This window comes from Siniperca chuatsi, linkage group LG16 (genome assembly GCF_020085105.1).
Source record: "Siniperca chuatsi isolate FFG_IHB_CAS linkage group LG16, ASM2008510v1, whole genome shotgun sequence".
NCBI classification, from domain to species: Eukaryota; Metazoa; Chordata; class Actinopteri; order Centrarchiformes; family Sinipercidae; genus Siniperca; species Siniperca chuatsi.
Genome location: NC_058057.1, coordinates 57253 through 78349, shown reverse-complemented (window position 1 = coordinate 78349; position 21097 = coordinate 57253). Strand labels below are relative to the sequence as shown.

General features: G+C 40.3%; 1 protein-coding gene across 1 annotated transcript in view; it reads left to right on the top strand.

Annotated features, from left to right (window-relative positions):
* The first annotated feature begins 470 nt into the window (after positions 1–470).
* The window catches only part of kcnk10a (potassium channel, subfamily K, member 10a), a 70060-nt gene continuing 49433 nt past the window's right edge, over positions 471–21097 (top strand). The window contains exons 1-2 of the mRNA XM_044169712.1: positions 471–2272; positions 6344–6729. Coding sequence (XP_044025647.1) covers positions 2218–2272; positions 6344–6729 — 441 coding nt within the window. The 5' untranslated portion in view covers positions 471–2217. The remainder of the gene's footprint in view (positions 2273–6343; positions 6730–21097) is intronic.

The following is a 21097-nucleotide window of genomic DNA, read 5'->3' as shown; positions in this document are numbered from 1 at the left end:
ACTTCTATTCCTGTGTGCACTGACGTGATAGTGAGCTGCTGTAACAAAAGAGTTTCCCCTCTGGGATCAATAAAGTATTTTTGATTCTGATTCTGGTTATAGACATTGTCACCTTTGTCCAATTTCTGGGGGCGGTGCAACTTCTGGCCAAAGGGTGTGTCCAGTGTATAGGATTTGAATACTACAAGAACAGAATCCATCGCCCAAAAACTGTTGTGCTGTTGCACCAAAATAAAGATGAGCAGGTCTGATACAAAGATTGTACTTTTTTAAAAATAATTTATATTTGCCAATTAGTTTATTTTATATACTATTTTATACATTTTTAATGTTATGTTTTTGTTATATGGAAAAAGATTTTATTCATTAGGATTTACACATTGCTCTTAATCAATAAAAAAAGCTGTGTACAATGAAAAAAATATATTTTATTTCACAATAATGGAGACAAATCTATGCAGATTGTTGAAATGCACTTTTGCTATTCATTGACATTTCAAATGTTTGGTACTGGCACTTTTATAATTAATTAATTGACATATGAACCATTTGATAGAGGCTTACAATAAAAATGTGCTGTCAGTTTAAAAAACATTTGTTTTTGTTATTGCTCAAAGGAACTAAGAAATGCAAAATAAATGTACTTTGCTTTTTACTTGGTGAGACCTAAATATGGATATAGATAGAATAAAAAGGTATGTTTACAAGAATAGCTGATATTGCTTAAAACACGTGTACTGTTTCTTTTCCCATGGGAATGATGGACAGGAAAATGCTTAACACAGGATAAATTCAAAATTTACACAAATCCCACCTCATCAATTAATGAAGAATCTATTCATTTTATTCTTGAATCATCCAACATAGACAAACAGAACACTCTTCAACCTTGAGGCACAGAGTTTGTCCACAGTGCTGATATCAAAATATTAAGATTTTATCTTTTTTCAGTGTTCAGTCTTGTACCAAACATCCAAGGACAGACACTGAATTTACAGTGAAGCTCATTGGTTAAGTTGTGGCAATAGTAGCACTGTGCTACCTGTGAGACCATCAGTCATTTTATATAACCTATTTTCTATAAACATTTTGGCTCTTTATTAGTCATTGCAAAGCACTTATTAATGCCTTATTCTGCATCACCATATTCTACAACTACTAGGCCATTAGCTAAGAGTTTCCCTCAATAACCGAACTACTCCTCCTAAATATGGTCTATTCTCATGTAACAAAACATAAAACTACAAGTGTTAATAGTCCAAATAACTCTAAATTAAGTCTAACTCAGAATATGTTCCCCATTCTAAAGTGAGGTCTTGCTCATAACTAATTCACCAGTAGTTTGACACATCTTAACCCACACAGGTTCCCTGAAGAGTTCCCCCTCGGGGATCAGTAAAGTATTTCTGATTCTGATTCTGATTCCCTATTCCAAAGTTGCCTCCTCTCCACACTTAGTAAGTCCATTATTCTCTACTTGCACAATGTAGTGTGACATATATCCGTTATAAAACAATTAGGGAAAAGATCAATTTAAAAAACGAATAAAATGTTAGTATTTTTAAATAAATAGCAGGCTTCTTGTTCACATTTCTTCAAGCCAAGTAAGGTGCCCGTATGAACACTGAAACAGGCAATCATTCCATTTCCTTCCCGCTTTCTGTCCTTTGCTCCCTCCTCTCCTCCAGGCCAACTGTTATCTTTCAGTAAACTGACGTCGTGTCTTGTAGTACGCAGCCGCCTGGCACGCCGGTGCGCCGCGGCGCGGACACCCGACCAAAGCGCAACAGAAGCAGTTTTGCGAGGAGAGAGGTGGATCCTGACAACTCTCAGTGCATAGTCGCTGTTCCGCTGCAACCCGACTTAAATATATAATTGAAAAAAATCCATCACAATGTAAACGTTGGATTCTTCAATGGAGCCTCGTCTCCCGCTGCGCGCGCCCACGGTGTTTACTACAGCACAATGCAGACGGTGATGCGGCGAGCAGTGGGTGTGTGTCCTGAAGACCGCCGTGGGTGAAGAGAGAAGAGGAGCTGCATCCAACCAGCCTCTCAACCACTACAGCAGAACTACACGCCGCGGATGATGTGTTTCTACTCCCTGCCGTTCTCCATCCTCTCCCGGTTAAAGTTGACGGAATCGAGCGAACGGATCCTGAGACATTAAAGACCGTTATTTCACCCAACAGCAGCACCAAGAGCCAAGAGAATCAAAATGAAATTTCCGACTGAGAATCCAAGAAAACCAGGGAACATGAACCCTCCACCAGGTTAGACTGTCAATTAATCTTTTATATTATTTTCCTAAAGGCTGTAGTGCGTACCATTAGATTCTATACTGAATTTGGTGACAGTTCTTAAGATCATCTCATTATTGCGTGTTGTGAAATGAAATGCTGCAGTCTGTGAAACTGGTCCTTTATACCGTCTTTATAGCCCTTACCTGTTCTGCAACCACAGTGGTTGTTTCTACCCTGCAGCTCCAGCAGGCTTACCAATGAAATATTAATGCTGACCAGAAGTTGACTTTCCAGAGAAATATGGCACAGTAAAGTGTGTTGCTGCATGCTGAAGTTTACTATGGGAGAATACTGCAGCCGCCTTCATTGTGGCGTCACCAGTGCTCAAAACAAGAGGGGGGACATGCATTAATGTGTTGATACTGAGAAATGATTTAGTGGGAGGAAGAAATTATATATGAGTTAATTATGCTCACAACTTGCAGGGAAATCTTAACAGGTGCTGTCAGTCAAGAAAAGCTTCAATGTGATGCAGTGGAGAGATGTAGCCTACAGGTTTTTTTTGAAACATTACCTCATCCTCCGCTGGGTAGATGCCCCCAAATCCTGCATGTGTGTCACGTTCTCCCACAGCATCAGCACGTCTGCCTAGCTGAGCCTGTACAGGTGATTTATAGGTTCATGACCTTCGAGAGAGATGACTGCCTTCTTTCATTTTCAAGTGTTGTTCCCTCTAGTTCTATGATACCTGAAGCTTACCGTTCATGATCGCACCTGCATGTGAGCAGTGCAAAGAAATCGGTTTTCTATGCACATTGGCTGATTGGTTACATAAATCAAAGCAGTTCTATTGGTTTTAAGTGGCTGTCACGATTCCCCAACCCAGTGTTACATAACATTATTTAGTGAATAGATGATGAAATGTAAAAATTTTAGTTTTGCTGGCTGTAAGTCACACTGGGAGCTAATCAACACTCACACTGGAGTCTAACCACAGTGTGCTGGTTCTAAGAGATAATTGGCAGCATATCAGGAGAAGCTGTGACATTTAGCTATAAGTTCCCTTTTCTATATTAACACCGAACACTTTTAATGAGGTACACCAATAAGGTGAAGCCAGGTCAAGCCATTCCCATTATAGTATCGTATAGTATAGAGCTTTCAACTACATTCCTCTATTGCTGTTTTCACCTCTACTATGGCAATGACAGAGTTTTTACTCAAAACGTCATCCACTGCATCAGCAAACTCCATATGCTGATGAACATTGTGAGATGCAGTTGAAAGCTCTGGAAAAAGCTAGTAAGTAGGGGAGAGGCTGGATAAAAGTAACAGCAGGACGGTTGCAACACGGACCTTTTCTCTTGTAATATGGAACCTGCCATTAAGTCCACTCAAGGTACACCCCGCCATTGAGTCCGTAGACGAAAATCAGTGCGATCTGATCCATTTTCCCTGAGTTACAATTGAAAAATGGATTTTTCACTTCGAAAATAAAAAATATAAAACGGAAGTGTTCTGTTTTTAAGGTAATGTTAATTTGTTGAAGATTGCAAATGTATATAGACCTATCTGTAGGCTAAGTATCAGTGAAGGTTTCATTTATCATGCTAGCTTATCTTTGGTGTTAGCCAGGATAAAGCTGATGGAGACAGGAGGGACGAAAGTAACACCATGTTACTGTTATTAAAGATGTATTTCTTTGCTCTTATGCTTACAGGAAATGCCCAGGGTTAGGGTCATAAATGGGTAAACACAGGTGTAACCATTAAAGAATCATTAACTATTCACTTTTCTATATGGTTACACCTGTTCACCCCTCTATGACAAGTCAGAATGTCTTGTGGAAAGGGCCTATGCTAAAAGGAAAAAAACGTTATCTGCTGGTTGGTTTGCTTCGACTGTCCCTGCTGTTAAAAATTAAAAAGAGAGGAACATGCATGATTTGGAGACACAGTGCACGTGATAGGTTGATTTGTGACAGTTTAAACATCTTAAATTCCCACCCAATGTTATTCATAAGAGAAAATGGTGAATATGCACTACGGTGAGTTTGATGCATTGGACCAATTTCATAAAATTGCGACATATAACATAAATTGATTTGAGAGTAACATGGTCTTTTACTTGAAGGACTAACCGAAGCATTAATGAACATATGAGAAATATTAAGTATTTACTTGTTTTGTGGTCGATTTATCCAACCGTTACTTTCGTCCCCCGCCAGAGAGGGGCGAAAGTATTAATGAGCATCGTCAACTTCCAATCTGATTGCAACCGACTCATTTATGCAAAAAAAAAATTTAAACGGTTCGTATTGGTAGAGGACGTGTGTATGTTGTTCACAATACAATATGGTTACTCTAAATCAATGGATCTCTGGGCAAAGAGGGAAATACAAAAAAAGTTATACTTTCGTACCTGCTCTTCCCCAGACATTGAGTTACAATTTTCTGTCCAAATACGTTTTTTTACTGCAAGGTCAAGAATTCACTTTCAAACAACCTATTATTATTTTCATTAATGATGAATCTGCCACTTATCTTCTCAATTAACTGATTAATCATTTGGTCTATAAAATGTCAGAAAATAGTAATGGCCCATGGTGATATCTTCAAATTGCTTCTTTTGTCTGACCAACAGAACAAAACCTAAATATATTCAGTTTATTATCCCAAGTTCTGTTGGTATGAACAATGTTGTAATGATGATTCAGTGGATTAAAGGGTTACTCCACTGTAGATTTAGTATGGCACTCTCGGAGTTGGAGGACTTGCAAGAGACTACATTTTTAAAGAATGGTCACAAATGGTCAAAATCGATACAGCAGAGACAAAGATATCCTGACTTGAGTGCAACACACATCGGCTGCGTCACGGCCTCATTTGACGCACATTAGTTGATACCCATAGCATACACCTCTTGTTTCATGCAAACAGAAGTCAAGGTACAGTAGCTGGGATGTTTTTATCTGGGCGGTTAATGTGATTATAAAAAAATGCTTCTTTTCTGATGAGAGTCAACCCATGATGTAAAGACACAGCCGATGTGCAGGCTTACATAGAAAACAATGATGGTGTTTTGATATGTGTCATACGCTGCCCTCCCTGCCAGGTAAAGACTCACATCGTACCTCCAGTTTATAGCACAGACTTCTTGTGACAAATGTGTAGTTTCCATGCTCAAGATGAGATAACCCTGAGGACATTACTATGACATCATGTTTTTTTTTCTCAGACTTGACAAAGCTCCTACAGAGCCACAGAAGACTGAGAGATTATACAACTGTTTACATAGGCTGAATAGGACTAACTATGACTACTTAACCGTATTTCACATGTAAAATATCAGGAGTGCTTCTTTAAATAGAATAAATCTTTACCACATACAGGAGACATAGATAAAGAGAAGTAAAATAAAAAGTATGTAAAAAAAGTTACATAAGGAAATGTATGCTTTTAGACCTATCACTATTATTTCAAAATCATTTATTTCTGTTCAGGGTTTTCCTTCTGTTGTTTTTGTCTGGCAGTGTAGCATTTGTGAGCAGAGGTTGATGGAGCACCCAGGTGGAGCACTCTGCTATCATATACTGTATAGCTAGACTTAATAGCTGTTAGTAAAATACATTAGAGTCTACTCTCTTCTGCCCTGAAGGCCCATCAGTCCTTCTGCTGAAAGACACAGACATCCCTCTTTTCTATCAAACAAGCAAATATGAATCCTGAGAAAGAATAGCTTCTGGAGATAAAATGAAATGGCTGTAAAAGTAATTTCTCTTTTTTTCATGGTCTCACTGTGTTTGCCATTAAAATCTGGTTTTAAAAAGAATTCAGCCTGTCTCCTATCACGTTATAGTCCTCATATGGACTATTGTGAGATTGATTTGCTCTGAGGACTTTCTTTCCTTTTGTCTTTCTTTCTCCCTCCAACTCTTTTTGCTGAAAGTTATTAGCAGACATTTTTAAATTAAACAAATTGTCTTTGCCAGACCTCATATGAAAGGTCATGCTGTTCACCTGTTGCATATCAGGGTTTTCATCAGCAGGAAACATCACTGTAACTTGCAGCACACAGTTGTTCATTTGTCCTTTGTTTCAGTGGCAGTCCAGACCAACCTGGTCCCCCCCAAGAAGGTGCAGCCTGGCATGCTTCAGTCCAGCTTGGTGCAGGCCAGCGTGGCCACCATGCAGAACCCGATGGGCTGTGCTCTGCCACGGCTCTCCGTCTCCTCCCGGCCCCCCAGCATGGTAGCCAGCATGGAGGCGGTGGCCGATGGCTCAGCTCCTTTCACCATGATGAAGCTGAAGACGGTACTGGCAGTGTTCGTGGTGGTGGTGGCCTACCTGGTGGCAGGGGGCTTGGTATTCCGGGCGCTGGAGCAGCCCTTTGAAAATAACCAGAAGATCACCATCACAGCAGAGAAGGCAGCCTTCCTGCAGAAACACCCGTGTGTGCTCCCAGACGAGCTGGAGGCTGTCATCAAGGTAAGAGCAGCCGCTGGTCGATACTCCAGCCTTTCCTCAGCCCTGGATGTGGTCCCCAGTGGGGACTCAGGTCTACTGAAACCTGAGCTTCATATCGATCTGACGCCATTCAAGCTCCACACATACTCCATACTCTGCCAGCCACCCTGGAACAGATACAAACCACACTGAACTGTCTAGCACATACAAAAGTGTCGCTGTCTTAATGGCTCACATACAACCTTGAAACTCTCTAAAGTTGTGTGAATGTGAAAATAATATTGTCCTGAGATGTTTTTGTACAGTGGAAGGCCTTAACTTCAACTCTGCTGAGTCTAGGATGATTAGTTGATCAACTGAATCTCTTTGGGTTTTGGTCCATTGGACAAAGAAAAACTATTTGAAGTTGTGATGTCACTCTGGAAAATTTGGTTGAGCATTTTTCACTATTCTTCTCTGAGATTTTATTGATTAAATGGTTACTTGATTCATCAAAAAAATCAACATATTGAAAAAATAAGAAATAATAATGCTGAGTCTTTATAAGTTAGGTTCAAACCAGCTATTCAAAAGTTCAAACTTAGCCTTGCTATATTGTACAGTGCTTACTCTACGGAGATTTACACATCACTAAGTTAAAACAAATTGCACCCCTCAAACTAATTCTTACATAGAGATTAGTTGTTACTAAAATTTTACACCAAGTAACATTTGTAGCTGACTGAACCAACTGGCTAATATATGACTTGTTTAGAGTGAAGATTGTAAGAGGTAATATGGAATATGGTAGATATCTGACCTTGACTTGATTTAAATGCTGTTTAATAGTGATGGGATTGATGGAATGATTTCTCAAAAATAAAACAATTCACCTCAAATTACAAAACGTTCTGGCAATAACGTTGGACTAAATGATTAGGTGAAGTTGTAAGGTTGCAATATTTCCCAATCACTCTGACTACTACTCACTCTGAAACAACCCCATGTTTACATATATGAATAAAATGTCAAGTAAGTTCAATATGTGTTTCCTAATATATCAAACTGTTAGTTTAGGAAGTTATGTTACAACTTGTGATGCTACAGTGACTTCCTGTTAACATAGTTGTTTTTGAGTGGGCGGTTCCACACACATTTACACATCACAAAGGGCTTCACTAGCTAAGGTGTTAAAGGATTAAACGATAGGTTCACAAATTTTCAAGTATGTCTTAAAACAATAGTCAGGTGCCCATATGAACATTGAAACAGGTTTTGCTTGCTATCATTCCTCCTGTTCATACTGGCCCTGAAGAGATCAGTTCCCAAAAATATTTCAATGTATGTGATGGGGGACAAAATCCACATTCATCATTCTATGGAAAAATGCATTCTAAAGTTATCTGAAGCTAATGTAAGGCTTCAACAATTTGTGTTTGAAACTTTGGAAGATATCCACTTGATTTGTCTGTCTTTTAATACAAAATTCTTTCTTTGTGTTACTAATCCTCCATCGCAGTTCAGATCAGAAACATTGTCTGGGGAAAGAAAAAGGGGAACATTTATACTAAAAAGAAAGTTTGGAATATATTGACTTACATTCCATAACTGTGGAATGTATTTTTGCTCAAAACGACTTGTGCATTTTGTCCCCAATGATTACAGCTTACAAATCCTGTTTCAATATTTTTATGGGCACCTGACTATTGTTTTAAGACAGATTTCAAAAGTTGTGAACTTATCTTTTAAGGAAATCTCTAGTTTGAAGCTAGCTACTAGTTACCAAGAACCTAGAAAGGATTTTACATACAAACTCGTGATGGATTTACGAATAGCTGGTGTGACCAAACCCAGAACTTATCTCTTAATTAAAAACTAATCTCAAGTACAATATATTAGGCATATGTATAACAAAAACATATATAAATTGTTTCCTTGTATGCTCTGTCTTTCCTCCTGCATTGGCGCTATATAAATAAAATTTAATTGAAATAAATTGAATTGAAATTGAAAGAAAATCCAGAATATTTCCATTTGATGCAGTCATTAAAAACATGGCCTCTTTGGTTTTAATGTTTCACTCATCTAGGCCCCATTTCCATCTGGCATTAAAATGTGATATGTGTCTGGATATGTTATCTGGATCACATCTGATCACAGGTCTTTGCATTTACACCTGGTATTAATGAGATATGCAATGAGATAACTTCTGTTATGAACTGGCGCTATATAAATAAAATTGAATTGAATTGAATTAATAAGCTTTCTTGTAACATTGGGTCAAGGGAAGCTATAATGTTGGTTGGGCTTGGAAGAGGCCGTCTGGTCATCCATTATAAGTAACTTTTTGCTAGGGAATATACACTAGCTACTACCTGTAGTTTTTTTTACAAGCAGCTTGAGATAGAGAGGTAGCCTTAACTTTTCAACTTGTTGACCAGATAAAATTTTTTTCTTAAGAATGTGGCCAAGCTGTCATTTACACCTACAGATGTGGTCCGGAGGGTCTGATTATATTCCAATTGCAATGTGTTCTGCGTGCATTTTTTTGTGAATTGAGCAGTTTCCACGAGTACACCTAAATATGAAATTAAAATAATTTTAGATACCCTCCAGGCAGTCAGTGGGCATAAAGTTGTTACTGTGATGTAGACAGCGCACAGTTAAAACGTTACCAATGAAAGATAAATTAGTTACAAATTAATAATTTACCACTCTGAAACGTCTTGCTCCAGTCAAGGTTGTGAAGCTAGTTCGGGTTGTTCTGCGTGTGTTTCGGTATCAGACTCGGGTTCAAACATGTACGGCTGAACTGAAGCCATAGTTACCGCCCTATTCTGCTTCTGATTGGCTAGTAGTCCTAGGTACTGCGCATGTGCAACTCCCAACAAAGATTGAATAGAAGTGAGATGCCTCACTCGGTAGCTAAAATGGAGCATTCAAGATACAGGGTGAAAAGAGGTGCTGCTGCAATGTGCAGTATGGGAAAAAATATGGTGTTTTTTGAAAATTAAACCATGTAAAACTATTGTGGTACAACCCCAAAATAAAATTATGAATCTGAAAATGAGCATAATATGACCACTTTAATTCAACAGAAAAATGACAAAGTGTGGGTTTGTCCTACCTAGAGTATGCACTGGAGCATCTGTTTTCAAAGCCTACAATATAAATTAGGGATGTAAGTGGTACATGTATTCATCCCAAACCGTTCAGTACAGGATGTTCGGTTTGGTATGCGACTTCCTCAGAACGGTACACCCTGTGACCCAAACTATTACTGTCAAAGTCTATTAATGTCTACTACTCGCACGCACAGTACAGAAATTCTAGAGCCCGAATTTTACTTGGAACGTTTTGGCAGCGCACCAGTTGATGTCATATCAGTTGTAGCATGCTAGCCAGGTTAGCCTGGTTAGTCAGGCTCATGTAGTGTCGCTGCCTCTTAACGGTAAACACAAGTGAGAGACCAGAGCTGGAGGATCCTCCCTGACATTTAGATCCACTGTATGGGAGCATTACGGTTTCCCAGTTAGTTATGATGGGCAACGATTAGTGTCAAACTGTTTGTCATTGTTCAGCTGAAGTCGGGTATGTCTGTGTAAACACTTCAATTTATGACGGCATCACCCGAATGTGTCGATTAGCGGAACGAGATAAAAACAGACTGGAAGGTGAGTCCTTCTCCCCACAGCGTTCACTCAGCCTCTCGCTGCAGATTCGGACTGTGCCAAAGCAATAACTAATGCTATAGGAGTGTTTATCGCTGCAGATATGCAACCATACTCGGTCTATATATACAGTCTATGGGTCGTAGAAAATACAGAATTTAAGCATATGCTCAAAGTGCTTGAGCCCTGCTACAATGTGCCTTCATGTGTGCATTTCAGTCAGTCTGTTGTGCTGCCCTGTATAAACCAGCGCAAGCTGCAACTGTCTTAAGATGGAGCATTACTGACATTTGTGTTATTTATTTGTTATTTGTTTATTTTTTCTTATTGACAATATGAGTGACCTGTTAACTGTTACAGTAAGAATCATGGCCAATGAGCCACTGTTGAATGTTTATATTTTTCAAAATAAATTACAAAAACTGCTAAGCTGTACCGAAAACGTACCGATCCGTGACCCTAAAACCGAAGTACATATCAAACCGTGAATGTTGTGTACCGTTACACTCCTCTGTGACATCCTTCAGGTCCTAGCTGTTGCCACCAGGCGTCCCCTGTGGTGATGTTAGATGATGACATTATTGCTCACTGTCAGTGGAAACATGCGTCACCGGAGGGCCTGTCGTCTCATAATCTATCCTTAGTATGGAAAAGGAAAACCCGCTTTCAGAGAAGAGCTTTGGTTTTCTGAGTTAAGTCTCAAACACCCTAAGCACTGTGATACTCCCTTTTACACTAAAACAGTTCTGATCAGCTTCCTTATTTTTTTATTTCTTATTTAACAGGGACAATGCACAATCAATTTATTGCACCAGATATAGCTAGAAGCAAATTTTCATCTGTAGCCCCTGGGTGGAGGCCGCCAGTGATGTGCAGATTGACATAGTAAAAGAAAACAGTTGTGGTGTATATAAACATTACACTTTGAAGACATACACAGTAAAACATCAATATTACATTCTGAAAAAAAATTAAAGACAGTACTAGTTCCCAACCAGGGAGTATTCCATCAGTAATCTAAACATGATTAAAAACAAAGCATTCATCAGTAGAAGAATTTTCCAACCAGACAGATAGTATTGATGTTAGCCAATGTAATCTGTTACTGCAGATCTGAGTATCCTTGAGCCAATTTTTCAATCTGACTTTTCAAATTTTTCATCTATATTAGCTCCTTTTTTTTTGACCTGGAATCGATAACATTGCTGGTTTCTTCTTTTATGTTACAGTACTGGCTTTTTGTTTGTTCTGGCTTTATTCAAATGTGACAGGAGAATTATAGAGCTGCAATGCTTGTGGGATATTTGTCACCTTGTCCACAGAGGGACTGCTGAGAACAGCGGTGACTTGGAAAACAATGATAACAACAAAGAAGAGTGTTCTCTCTTATCAGTGATAAAGGTATTTTACAGTCGGAGGCTTAACTACTCTATGTTTGGTAAGCATGAGAAGTCGTGTTGGAAAGACAAGTGGCGCTGATATTGATATTGATTTTCTTTCATGTTAATGCAGAACAAAGGGCACTGCTGATTGGAGGTCCAAAACCGTGCATCAAACCACTTTTGGTTTGGTTTGCTCCACATGTATCTTTCTGCAACATAATTGCCAACGCACTAATGCAACAAGGTGCATGTGTGAAAGGGGCGATGTGTAGTTTTTTTTACATGAAGGATCCCTCACCTGTAAAATCTGTCTAGCCATTATTTCGGTGTTAGGTGCCAAACCTCTCACACCCCATTTGAGACAATGGTTTGGAATCAAGATTTCTACAAACAATCAGAGAGCAGACCTTGATGATTAATGTGAGAGAACATTAGTTAAGGCTGGAAATCCAGATTTCATAAACAGATCTTAATTTGACTTGTGCACTCTCTCTTTTGCTAACACTAGGGCTTTTCACGGCCAAATGCTCACCGCCACTTGTAAAGCAGCGTAGTAACACCCAGTGTTTGGCCCAGACGGTTATTGACCTCAGCAGCAGTGAAACCCTGTATGATAATGGACAGGATAATGCAGAGCACAGCTGCTGCAGCTGAGCCTGGAAAGCTGCTGTGGATCAGTGCCAGCTGTGTTTCACTGCCTGACACAGTCACTGGCACATAAGAGAAACACATAAAGCCAGAGCTGCATAGTAAACCCGCCCACCTCTGTTATTAACAGCTCTCACATATGCCACAATTAGAAGTGAGTGCTGTAATTGCATGCCTTAGTTCTAAAAGCAAACACTAAGGTGGTCATTAATCTTGTTTAGGCAAAGTAAGGAAATGGGCAAAAACCAGAGAGCTACCAGATATCAGATCAATTCCCCTTCTAGAAAAGATCTGCTGTTAGGCCTTAGGCTTGCTAACACAATAGCTGATATATGCAGTGATAATTGCGCACATTTTTAGTTCAGAGAGGTTAAATCAAGTCTTCAGGTCTTGAAAGCTTTTGCCAAGAAAATATTATTATTATTATTATTATTATTTGTTCCTTGGTCCAGCAGTGGTGGCAACATCAGCAGAAATAGTCTCAAAGCAAGAGCACTTGAGCCCAAAGAGGCAGTGTTGGGATTTACAATGGTTAAAGGGGCACTAAAGTGTGTAGGTGCAATCAATTACATTTGTAGTCATCTGTAATCATAAATAACTTTAATTAATAAAGTCCTCGGGAGCACCACTCTTCTTGAAGAGAAATGACAGCCAATCAATTGAGTCTCATATATTTAATTATTTTTATATATATATATATATATATATATATATATATATATATATATATATATATATATATATATATATATATATTTTTTTTTTTAATTATATAATTCTATAATTAATTAAGTCCTCTGGGGGAACCACCCTTAAACAAGGGAAAATGATGGGGGATGAATGGGGCTCCCACCCCGGAAGCCAAAGTTGAAGGTGTCTCCACCGGTGCAACTCTGAGGATCGGCGCTTCATTTAACTGGTAATGTCTTTTAAAATTCTTGATATCACAGTGTTGGACATTTTAAAGAGCAACTTGCAGGTTGGAGACCCCAGTGACACTATAAAGTTTGCTATCACAGATCAGGCTATAAGAAAACTAGGTTTTGGTCATTTACTGGCAGGAATATTGATACTTACCCATAACAGACTAATGCGTATCAGCTTTTATCAGTCGTATCTAGTACTGCATTATAACTCTACACTACGTTTTACGGTGTTCTAACATTACCGCAGGGGAGAGAGAGAGAGAATCTATTACTCAGTTGAACTATCCTGATTTTCTCTACAATTAGAATAAAAGCCTTGTGGACCAAAGTAATAAAGTACATACTGATGCTGGGTGTCCAGCAGGTATCTATACCCAGAAAGAATTGCTTTTAAATCATATACTTGATATATGTGGAAAGTTGACTTTACCTATTTAAACTTGTAAATAGAACAGCTAAGAAGTACTTTACTATGTAGCTAAATAGTAAATTGTAGACATTAAAACTTAATCTGGATAATTTTCTGTGTCCCTATTCTAAGTTGTCCATATTTGCATCATCACTACTTATATCACACTGATAATGTTGATAATAAGATTATCAGGTTTAACTGTAGATAGTGTCCCAATCCCCAGGCAGTACCACTATACAGCTTACAGGCAGGTTGTCTGCTGGGCCTAAGGCATTCTGGGTAGGCACAGTAGGAAGCCCTTACCCTCATGTGTTGTGTCCAGAAGAAGGGGGTATTTACAAAGCTTTATATGGCCTCATGGGTGACAATAAAATTAATCAAAATCACAGTGTCATACTGTATAACATTTTTGATTTTTTGCATGTTTTTCACATTTAAATGTTTCAGATCATCAAACAAATTTAAATATTTGTCAGATAACACATTATTACAAATGTTATTATTAAGGGAAAACAAAATCCAAACCTACATGGCCCTGTGTCAAATAGTGATTGCCCCCTAAACCTAATAACTGGTTGGGCCACCCTTAGCAGCAACAACTGCAATCAAGCATTTGCGATAACTTGCAATGAGTCTTTTACAGCGCTGTGGAGGAATTTTGGCCCACTCATCTTTGCAGAATTGTTGTAATTCAGTCACATTGGAGGGTTTTCGAGCATTATCTGCCTTTTTAAGGTCATGCCACAGCATCTCAACAGAATTCAGGTCAGGACTTTGACTCGGCCACTCCAAAGTGCAGCAGAACAGGCAGCCAGTGGTGGGGCTGCAGGACAGGAAGCCGGCAATGGGACAGCAGGACAGGAAGCCGGCGACGGGAAAATTAGTAGAGGAGCGGGCTGGACCAGTGGTGTCCGGGAATCAGGAGCCTCCCACTCCGGCAGAGAAGGAGGATACTGCTGCTGCTGTGACCCAGCCAATGGTTCAGCGGCACGCTGTGACCCAGTAGATGGTCTCGCGGCATGCTGCGATCCAACCGGAAGAGGAGGTGGTTGTGATCCAGCATCGGCAAGGGATTGATGCTGCTGCGATCCAGCCGGGAAAAGAGGCGACTGCAATGGCGACTGGGCAGTGGAGCAGGCAAGTAGAGGGGGGGGTGGAGCCGACGAACCGCTGGGCGGAGAAGCCTGCGAGCTGCCGGGCGGCGGTACAGGCGAGCTGCCGGGCAGCGATACAGACGAGCGGCTGGGCAGCGGTGCAGGCGAGCGGCTGGTTAGTCGGCTGATGATTGGCAGACCGGACAGCAATCTGGTGACTGCGTGGGCCATCTCAAGCCAGACAGGTAACCCGGTAGGGATTTTGCCCTGTGGACTTCTTGTCTGGCGCCAATGGATAGAGCCACAGGACGCTGTTGCTACCCACCACCGAATCAAAGAAGTCTGGCCCTTGGCATGGCGTAACGGGAGGTGATGGAGTGACTGAGGGAGTGCAGGTGTTAGTCCTTCGGTAATGGTCCGACCTTCTGTTACAGACAGACAGGTGGGAGACACCGATATGTGGACAGATAGTTCTGTATTAGATTATAGATGGTGAAAATAGGTGTGCAGGTCTGGAGATGGGGAAGTCTGCTGGAAGAAAGACTCAATGGTGTGGCGATCGCTGAAGAGGGAGATCGCTGGAGAGGGAGAGTAGGGAATATGTAGAGTCGCATGGGGAATCCTTGTAGCAAACGAGGTCGGACCACTGGCTGAGGTGAGTGCTGGGCTTTTTATGCTGGCTGTGATTAGGAGCTGATGGGAAGCAGGAGTGTGATAGGGAGCAGGTGTGCTTCATTAGCTGACGGTGGAGCCTGGCGTATCCGTGACAACCATCAACAACCCTGCCATAAAATCTACATGTATGAAGCTAACAAGGCTCAGTTTTTGCTGATATTCAGACTGAGATGTGTTAATTCAATTATATGTTGATTATTGAGGTCACAGTCAAAGTGTTGAGTTGTACTGGACTGCATCATACTAAGGTGTTTCTAATATTTTTCCCTTATACATTATGCAAATGCAGTGGATTTCTATGCTATAGAACATGCACAGCTAATGCTAGATACAAGATTAAAGTTACACTACCATTATGCCTTATCAGCTGCAGGCTTTTACAAGATAGCTACACTGCTTTACAACAACAATTCAATTCAATTTATTTATATAGCGCAATTCATAACAGAAGTTATCTCATTGCACTTTTCCTATAGAGCAGGTCTAGACCGTAGTCTTTATAATATTAATTACAGAGACCCAACAAATCCCACCACGAGCAAGCATTTGGCGACAGTGGCAAGGAAAAACTTCCTTTAAGAGGGCAGAAACCTTGTACAACAACAACTTCCCATACATTATTACTTATTATTGAAATCATTATCCTGAATCATCTGGAAGTTAGCAAGCGTAAGAAAACATGACTTACGGTGCACAGCTCACATTTTCCGCCGGTGGCAGTAACGTTACCAGCGGCCTGCTGACGGTAGACCTAATGAAGCAACTGCAGCAGCTGTCTCACACAGCCCTGGCTTTGATATTCCGTCCTGAACTCCATCATGTCACCGGGAACATAATCCTCCTGTCTAAAATGAGTGCCGAACATGACCAGAGTTTTCGTTACAGATGCAGCAGTGAAGTCCCGTTTTCTTCACCTGCAACCACACGCACCAAAGCTACCTAGTTAGCAACCTTTCTCTGTTAGGAAACAGTGGACGTGATGTCCTGACAAGCTGAGTTTGTGAAAATTTGCCTTGATATAAAATTGTGAAATCAAATGTATCGAAACTATCGAAAACAGACTGACTCGCGGAATTACAGCCGTTCAGACCCACTACCGTTCCGAGTCAAGATGGCTCCAGAGCCTCTAACTACAGTATGAGACGGCTTGTTGCATCCCAGCTGATTTGCATTGTTTTACCTCGTTTTACCAGCGCAAGGCTCAAAGTGTCACGGAAAGGCTAAAGGGAGAGGCTAAATGGACAAGCTAAATGACTAAGGAAATCAAATAGCTAATAGGATAACAAAAAGTAGCAGGGAAATGCAAATGGAAAAGGAAGTTGCCCTTTTAAAAAGCTGAGTTAATGATTGATTCTGATTCTGAAATCTGTATTATTAATTCAATTTGTGAATCCAGTAATTTATTTCTCTTTTTAAGGTGCATTTTCAAATAGATTTTGAAACTCCATTATTTATTTATGAATTATGAAATTTAAAAAAGCAAATAAGAATATAATACACTATAATACAGGTAAGATAAAGTACAAAGTGCATTTAAGTATAAAATTAAAATAAGTGTAAAGTACAAAGTGGATTTACCAGTTGATGATAAGTATGTATGGTATAATAATACAATGTAATAATACAAGTAGTAAGTAATAGTGCATGAACTTAAGTGTAGCTTATTAAGATTACACTGATTATCAGACGGTGGATATTGCACAGCAGTAACAGATGTATGAATAAACGTCAATAAATAGGGAATTTTAAACTGAAAACAGTATATTGCACAGCAGTATTAACACAGAATATTGCACAATTATTCAAGTATTGCAGTGATGTTAATGATCAATGTCCAGTTTAATGACTTCAGGTCATATAGACTGACACTTAGAGGGAGGAGTTAAAGAGTTTGATGGCCTCAGGCAGGAATGACTTCCTGTGGTGCTCTGTGGTGCTTTTTGGGCAGATGAGTCTTCCGCTGAAGGTACTCCAGCGGAATGGAGTGGGTGGGAGACACTGTCCAAGATGGCGTGTAGTTTGGCCAGCATTCTCCTCTCTGGCACCACCGCCAGAGAGTGAAGCTCCACCCCCACAATGTCACTGGCCTTACGGATCAGTTTGTTGAGTATGCAACAGCATACAGGATAGCACTGGCTACCACAGACTCATAAAACATCTTCAGCATTGTCCGGCAGATACCTTCAGTATGTCAGCCTCCTCAGAAAATAGAGACTGCTCTGGCCCTTCCTGTAAAGAGCTTGAGTGTTCTTAGCCCAGTCCAGTTTATTGTCCATGTGTACACCCAGGTACTTGTACTCCTCTACAATGTCCACACTGTCCCCCTGGATGGAAACCGGGGTCACTGCGTGCCTTGGTCCTTCGTAGGTCTACAACCAGCTCCTTAGACTTTGTCGCATTGAGCTGCAGATGGTTCTGCTCGCACCATGAGACACAGTTCCCCACTGCAGCCCTGTACTCAGACTCCACACCACCGCTGATACATCCCACCATAGCAGAGTCATCAGAAAATTTCTGAAGGTGGCAGGTCTCTGTGTGGTAGCTGAAGTCTGTGGTGTAGATGGTGAAGAGGAAGGGCGAGAGAACAGTCCCCTGAGGGGCCCCAGTGTTGCTGATCACGCTGTCCGACACACTGTGCTGCAGGTGCACAGCTGAGTTAGAGGGTGGATGAGCAGGAGCCAGTGTGTCAAATCTGTTAAAAAACAGATTAAGTTCGCAGGCCCTGTCCAAGCTGCCTTCAACTCCTATGCTGCCACTCTGTCTGAAGCCAGTGATGCTCTTCATGCCCCTCCAGACCTCTCTCATGTTGTTCTGCTGGAGTTTCCACTCCAGCTTCCTCCTGTACTTCTCCTTGGCCTCCCTGATCTCCACCTTCAGGTCAGCCTGGATTGCCCTCACCTCCTCCCTATTACCATCACGTTCCACATTCTTGTAATATTGTCAAGTTCCACATTCTTGTAATATTGTTAACTAAACATAACATATTGGTTAATACATTTGATTCTGCATGGAAAAGTCATTTCTCTGCTCTCTTTAGTGTTAACGTTGTAAAAGTCTTGAGTTCCACGTGATGGAATCCAGAGATAGTGGAGTGTTGTCTGGGAAGGGCTAAGCAAGTTTTAATTCAATAAGGATGTTTAGATTGTCAGACTTTGACTATCAACCTTCATTGTTCATGCTCTGTGAGTTCTTACAGGCCTGTCGTAACTTGTGAAATTGTCATTCAACTTTCCATTAGTGCCCGAGAGTCCTGCAAAGGTCATGGGACAGCGGAGGTTCCTGAGGGAAAGCTTATCAGTTTTCTAGACAGGGCTTGTTTATGACTCGGAGGTCAACTTTCAGAAAAGTCTAATTTTTTTTTATCAATAAAGATAAAAATGTTCATCTGAATCTGCATTGGTCACACTACAGCAACATTACAGAAACCACCATGTATATCCACAAGCATTTATTTTAAAGATAAACAATAATAAAGCAAAGCACACAAGATGAAACCTAACTAAAATGCACTAAAGAACAAAAGGGTGTGTGTGAGTATGTGTGTGTGTGTGTGTGTGTGTGTGTGTGAGAAGGAGAGCGTGTGTGTGTGTGCGCATGTCGGGTGCACGAGAACACCCATGTTCAGAGAAAGAAAGTACAGTGAAGCAGGAGCTTTAAGTTTCCTCTCCGCTGTGTGTGGTTATGTTTAATCCTCTGAGATCCACATTAACCCTCCCAGACCGAAACTGTCGCCCCTGTGACTAAAAAAAGCTATTGTTCTAAAATGTTTAATAACTTTTGAACTGGAAATCCTATCCACATGCTTTAAAAAGTCAGGTAAAGTGGAGATTCAGCTTTACAGTGGTGTCATGTGTGTCTCATTTTTGCATTCAAATGCTCCTTAATGAACGTGGTTACGCCATCACGTTCTGAAGCATTGATTCTTCAAGGAAACCCCAAGGAAACTTAGTCCCACCCACTTGTCCCGATTGGTTCAAAATTTAAATATCGAGGCTTACGTTTGTCCATGACATCATCTACTCCACCAATCAACATGTTTTTTGGGACATTTGAATAATCACAGAGGGAAACCAAACAAGATGAAGTAGGTGCATATTTGCTTGTGTGAAAACAAACATGCAAGATTTGCATGACAGAGCACAACCGAAAGCAAAACCAAGATGGGAAAATTACTGTACACACCTGAGGAAGCTTTGCAACTAATTATTTAGTCGCTAGGCGACGTTGCGGTGGAATTGTCAGGTGGTGACGTTGTGGTGGTATCGTCAGATTACAACGCACACAGCCACGGGATTGATCCATTGGAAGACAGTAAGTGAGTAATATAGCTTATTTTTATTGTGCAGTTTGGGTATTATTTATTGCATGCTATTCCTGTACAACACGGACATACTTCATCCTTAGAGTTTTCTAATAGATGGCCATTTGCTGTAATTTTGTTATAAGGTCAAGTCAAAAAAATGTTGCTGCACACCAACAAAGCTCAAGACCCACTAGATCAATGTACTAACATATATTTTCAGTAAAAGAGTATTGCTTCATCAGGATTGCCCTTTTTGTAGTTTGTTATAAGGTTGTTTATTTTAGATGCATTGCATAACAATTCAGTTGTTGATACCATCAAATTTGCTAGTGTTAGCAGGGGCATAGAATGTGTGTCAAAGTTTAGAAGTCTCTGTGTGTGTGAATATGAGATAGGATGACAAACCCACTGGAGAAATGAAAGCAATAAAGAAATGAAAAGATATCTGGACAAATTTACATCTGTATATTTTCTTCCATTTTTATTTTAGTTCAGAGAATGAGAGAGAGGATGCATTGGCCACTGTTCCCATCAGCATGCGTCCTAGAGACACTGAGGCTGAAGGATGTGTCCGGGAGGGTCCAGGCTGCCAGCAGAGGAGACGGAGGGTCATACCAGACCCCCTGAACGGGAGAGGACTAGACCGTGGAGCAGAAAGGGGGCAGGGAGACACAATACTTCAGGCCCCGGAGGAGATGGGCAGAATGGACCTGAGATGACAGACCTAGTCCAGCAGGTTTCACACTTTTTGATCCCAAAAGAGTTCTGGATTACAGGGTTTTGTGGGTGTAACATATATATTTTCAGACAGTTTTTTAATAACAAAGCTGTCATGATGATCTGTCACAAAACCAATGTAAATGCAGAAAAGATGCATGATAAGGGGAAGAGGTTTGTTTGGGGATGGCCTTATGATTTATATGGCACTTCTGAAACTGCCAAGAGTTAGAGACTACTGGAGGAAGGGCTCACACCTAAGTGTACACGTTCCTGTTTCTGTCAGGACCAGAGACAGGTTCATGGCAATTAGCAGAATTTGCAATATTTGTTAATTTGCACTCAATAATATATTTCTCTCTCTCTGTTAGTGTATAGTTTGAGAAGATCATTTGTACAATGTATATTTTGTAGCACATTTGCAATTGATATGTTTCTATTTGTATGTAGTTTGTGAAGACAGTTTTCACAATGTGTTGCACTGTTTACATTTGTTGTTCATGTTCAATTGATAAAATATTTCTCTGAAAAGTCACTTTTGCTTATCTCCTCTGTCATGATATAATAATATTCTAAATATAT